At 39.0% G+C, this 5351-nt stretch overlaps 1 protein-coding gene across 1 annotated transcript in view; it reads left to right on the forward strand.

Annotated features, from left to right (window-relative positions):
- The window catches only part of ULK4 (unc-51 like kinase 4), a 195042-nt gene extending 192999 nt beyond the window's left edge, over positions 1-2043 (forward strand). The window contains exon 37 of the mRNA XM_081346237.1: positions 1627-2043. Coding sequence (XP_081202363.1) covers positions 1627-1690 — 64 coding nt within the window. The 3' untranslated portion in view covers positions 1691-2043. The remainder of the gene's footprint in view (positions 1-1626) is intronic.
- Positions 2044-5351: the final 3308 nt, after the last annotated feature.

Genomic DNA, 5351 nt, shown 5'->3' on the forward strand with positions numbered 1-5351 from the left:
CTCACTTCTTGCAGCTCCACGCTGTGACATTGGGGAGGAAAAGAATGGGAGAGACAAGAGAAGTTGTGAGGGAAACTTCTTGCAGCCTTTCATGGGGCTATGGGTGGGAGCTGAGGGGGGCAGGGCACGATGCGATTGGCGGCATGTTGAGAAAAAGAAACAAGGACTCCCAAAAAACAGTTTTCATTAGTTTGCAGCCTGCCATCGCAGAAGGTCTCTAGTGAGGGTGCGGGGTGAAAGGGGTGAGATGCCCACCCGTCTGTGCGTGTGCGCGCGCACACACACACACACACACACACACACACAAACATGTGCAGGTCTGGGAGAGGTGAGCTGTGAGCCACACAGAGTCAATGACGGGGGGAGGCGTCAAAATGTGAATCCTCTGCCCACCGCTGCCTGCCTGCTGCCACCTCTGCCTGGAGCCTCTGACAGTTTTTTTTTAAAAAGGAAGGAAGGGAGGAAGGAAGGAAGGAAGGAAGGAAGGAAGGAAGGAAGGAAGGAAGGAAGGAAGGAAGGAAGGAAGGAAGGAAGGAAGGAAGGAGAGACAACTTGACAACTTGGTTGGAAATGCCCCAGTTCCAAAGACAAAGCAATTTTTTGTTCTGTTTTGTCACAGACAGAACTTTGTTGGCAATCCAAGTTAACATTGGTATTCTTGAATTGTGAGCTGTTAGGAAAGTATTCACAACTTCTGAAATTCACAACTTCTGAAGGCAGGCTGTTCCATTGATTGATTGCTCTCACCATTAGGAAACTTCTCCTTGGTTCTAGGTTGCTTCTCTCCTTGGTTAGTTTCCATCCATTGTTTCTCATTGCTTTTTGGTGCTTTGAAAAAATAGTTTTACCCCCTTGTCTTTGTAGGAGCCCCTCAAATAATGGAACACTGCTATCATGTCTCCTGTAGTCATTCTTTTCATTAGACTAGACATATCCAATTCCTGTAACCATTCTTCGTATGTTTTAGCCTCAACCCCACCTAATCATTCTTTTTGCTCTTGTCTGCAGTCTTTCCAAAGTCTCAGGATCCTTTTTATATTGTGACCAGAACAAGATGCAGTATTCCAAGTGTGATATTACTAAGGCTTTATAAAGTAGAGCTAGACTTTCACGTGATCTTAATTCTATCCCTCTATTAATACAGTTTAGGATTACATTAGCAGTGCTGCACACTGTTGGGTCGTACTTAAGTGATTGTCCACTAGGATTCCAAGATCCGTCTCACAATTACTGGCATTAAGCCAAGTTTCACGTAGCCTGTACCTATACAGTTGGTGTTTTTTTTTTGACTAAGTGTAAAACCTTACTTTTATCTACACTGAGTAAGCTAACAGTTACATAGGGCTCAGTGTTCAAGTCTGTCAAGATATTTTTGGATCCTGAGCTTGTCTTCTGGGTTGTTGGCTATTCCTGCCAATTTAGTATTATCTGCAAATTTATTGAGTTCCCCTTCTATTCCCTTGTCTAGATAGTTTATAAAGATATTGAAGGGCCAAATGAGGGGAAATTATAAAAAACCTTTTTATAAATGGCTAAAATGAGTCTGCATTTTTCAATAAATCTGCATGTTTAAATAATTCTCCATGTTTTTTCCTTACAATAATCATTTCTCTTTCTCTCTCTCAGCATCCATCCTGATAAAGTTATTGCTTCCTTGGCTTCTGAAATCCTCAGGAAAATTGATTATTAGCAGCATGCATTCTGTTGTGCATCTATATTTCTTTTGGATTTAAAATAAAATTTATTTTCTTGTTTCATTTATTTCTCATCTACATTTTGAAGGTAAGGTGGTAGTGCTAACTGGAATTATGTAATATAGCCCACATGCTGCCTTTCATGTGTATGATTTAGATGTTATTACAACTCCTTGGAAGGAACAAGAAACAAAGATAAAGTCAAGAAATTCCATAAACAGACGGCTGGATTCTCCCTAGTCTAATCGGAAATTTTCACAATGCATGATGCAGACAACAGTCTATCTTTCTCTGCAATATTTACTGTTAGCTGAATGCATCCCGTATTTAAAACTTAGAATCAATATTTAAGATTTGAAACATAAATCATTATGATCTCAGTAACGTGATGCTGAACAGTTGGGCACAAGTTAACTTTTTAAATGTTTAGGTTCAATGTTACTTAGATTTTTTTTCTTATGCAAGGCCTTTTGATTTCAATTTGATTTTACATTAAGCATTGGAGGTGTACCTAAATAAAGATTTGACAATTTCCATAAAAATTGTAAAAATGGACTTTGGAAAAGTATGGCTTCTTTATTAGATTTAAATCTTGTACCATTTCAATTTAGACTGCCACTACATTTGCTCTGATTATAGCTTGGGGAATTTGTAAAAGGAAATTGTTTTGAGAGAAATATCTGAGAAGATGACTAAAGTAACAATGGCAGAAAACCAGAAGCAGAACCTGGTTAAGCAAACCTGGTTAAGAGCACGTTTGCTACGGTGGCAGTCAAAGCAGCAAAATGTCATTTCTCTGCACTTATGATGTCCAGTTTCTTGGCAACTCTCTTCACAGTAAAGATAACGACACCTTTTGGGCACTAGGAACCAGTTACATGGAGAGCTTTTTCCGTGGACCGGGGGCGGGCGTGGTTTTGTGTGCTGCTTGCATCTCATGAATGGAGCTTTGCTTGTTTGTGCAGACCGGTTGCTGGCATGCCGTTGCCTGGTACTGGTCCACGGATTGAGGGTTGGAGACCACTGCCTTAGCAGATAAAGTTGCCTGTTCCATTCTAGGTTGGATGTTTCACTGTATGTAGTTAACTAGGCAACACCTTGTATTTGGATTCTTTTATCCATGTAGCGTCTGAGATGGGTTAAGATCTTCTGTTTGAATGCAGCCACTTGTGTACTTGATCAATGGTTTGTGTAGATGGTCAGATGTGGGAAGTAGTTAATGTATGTCTGGAAAAATACGTAATGATACTTTTGTTTAAGCAGGCAGTAGTATGCCATGAATCTGAATTCCCTCTTCCCGCCCAAAATATTAGTTTTTCCAATTTCCATATAAAGGTGGGATGAGAAGATGATTGGAAATCAACTACATAAGACCACAAATATAATGGATTATCTTAGGCCTTTTCAGTCAGGATTTAGTTGATTATGAAATGGAAATTGATCTTACTAGTTCAAGCATGTCAAACTTGCAATGTCATGTGATGTTGTGCGATATATGGCGACTTTTCCATTGCCGGCAATGGGGTGGGTGTGGTTTTGGTGTGATGCATCTGGCCCACAGGCCAGCAGTTTGACATGCTTGTGCTAGTTCATAAACTCACTTGGGATCTTCCTTGAAAAAAGGAAGAAAAAAAACCCCTTCTTAATCAGCAGGTAGAAGCTATGACTAGGAAGTCTTTGCCCATCTTCAGCTTCAGCAAGTCCACCTGAGCAAGATGCTCTATCAATTCATGCCTAGATCACAATTAGCCAGACTACTGGACACATTCTCCATTGGGCTTGCCTTGGACAGCTGGAACAGATCTTTTTTTCTTCCTCTTTTCAGGGAAGGTGCCTGAACCCATATACAGTACAGGAGCTAATGCAATTAGGTCACCTGAATATCTACTGATAGCTAGCAATATCTTGGAAAGATTTAATCTGAATTTATTTTGACCCATCCAGAACCTCATGAGCTTTGGGACTGCATAGATTTTGTTGGCAGCACCAGACTGACCCAGAGTTGTAATATACAATGCAGCAGCTAAATATCTACCATAATTCCATTAGACTGGAGTAACACTTAAGTTTTGTTATTGCCACATTGTTTACCACTAGGTTTTTGAGTCCAGTTCAAATTGCCAATTATTGTCTTTAAAACCATTAATAGCACAGCATCTGTATCATTATGTAACGCAGTAAAAAATATTTTGTGAGGCTCAGAAAATGGTTAGGTAGAATACTATTAAAATTTAGTAACAATATGGTAACAGTTTATATCTGGCCTTATTTTTACGAATAAGTCAAGGCAGTGAACACATCTAATACTGCTCCTTCCTCTTCCCTACAACCTACGTGTCACTGACAGTGACTGGCCTAAGGTCACACAGCTAGCTTTCATGACTAAGTAGAACTAGAAATTAAGGCACCATTTCTACCCTGGTACCTTAACCACTGGACCAAATCGGCTCTCAAGATGCCTAAATATTGTTTCTAAGAAGTTATGATGGGACATAATTTTTATACTATATTGTGATTGGCGAGGGACAAGGTATGAATAACGAGAAACCACTGGCTGGGACCATTTCTTATTCATTGTAGAGGATTATAGAACTACAAAATTTTATCAATCTGATAATGGACTATCTTCAGCTCATGCAATCCACCTAAACATCTCAAAAGTGCTTCTGGTTTGCAGGATTCATTTTTGGAAATCACACACATACTCCACACACTATAATAATTTGGAGAAAAGCATCTTTGGGATCTGGTGTGACAGCCAGAGCTGATAATAGTTTTGATTACCATTGCTCCTATTAAAAGAAGCTCAATTATCCTGAATAGCATAGCTAAACAATTAGGGCAGAATTTGTCTTCTCAAAGTTGTACCTGTCCATTTAGTTTCCTGGACGCCTGTCTAGATTCACTTGGAAGTTAACCAGCTCTTCTAACAATGAGACTAAAGCACCACATACTCTAGCCACTATTTCACACCTCTTCCAAAGATGAGTGCGTAATAAAACACTCAATATTTTGCTTGTCTAGCATAAAATTACAGGATGCTACTTCTGCGATTTGCACAAAGCTGGTCAGAAGTGCCACATGAATGCACTGTAAAAACACTCGTGTAGGTGCAATATTTAAAGAGAAAAAAAATACTTAATGCTGTCCTAGTGGCCCATTCTATACCTGGAGCAGCTAGGCAGTCGCTGCTTAAAACAAGAATGGAAAACCTCATTTCTCTTGAATGGCCCTGAAAAGAATACTTCTATTATAGCATTACTTCCCATTTCTCCATGATATCTCTTTGGCCAAATGCTGTTTTATTTGTATATAAATAGACATTTCATGCCAAACCATTTCTTTTAACGATTTTCCTATACACTGTGATTTTCAAGAAGGCAGAAACGTCAAATAAATAGAAGGCTACAATCCCTCTACCTTACCTAAATTATATGATTTGATTCATAAAATTATAACAATGAAGAACTGCACACTCCTATCTTGTTAAATATTTACTCAATATTATGTTCTACTGAGAAAACTTGAGTGAATGGAATTAAATCTGTAGGTGTGAAGTATTCCTTGAATGTTGTTTGGCAGCAAATCCTAGCATCATTAGGGCAAAAATATATGAATTTGTGCACATGATTGAAATAACTTTTTCACACGACAAAA

Source organism: Vipera berus (genome assembly GCF_964194415.1).
Source record: "Vipera berus genome assembly, chromosome: Z".
Classification (NCBI taxonomy): domain Eukaryota; kingdom Metazoa; phylum Chordata; class Lepidosauria; order Squamata; family Viperidae; genus Vipera; species Vipera berus.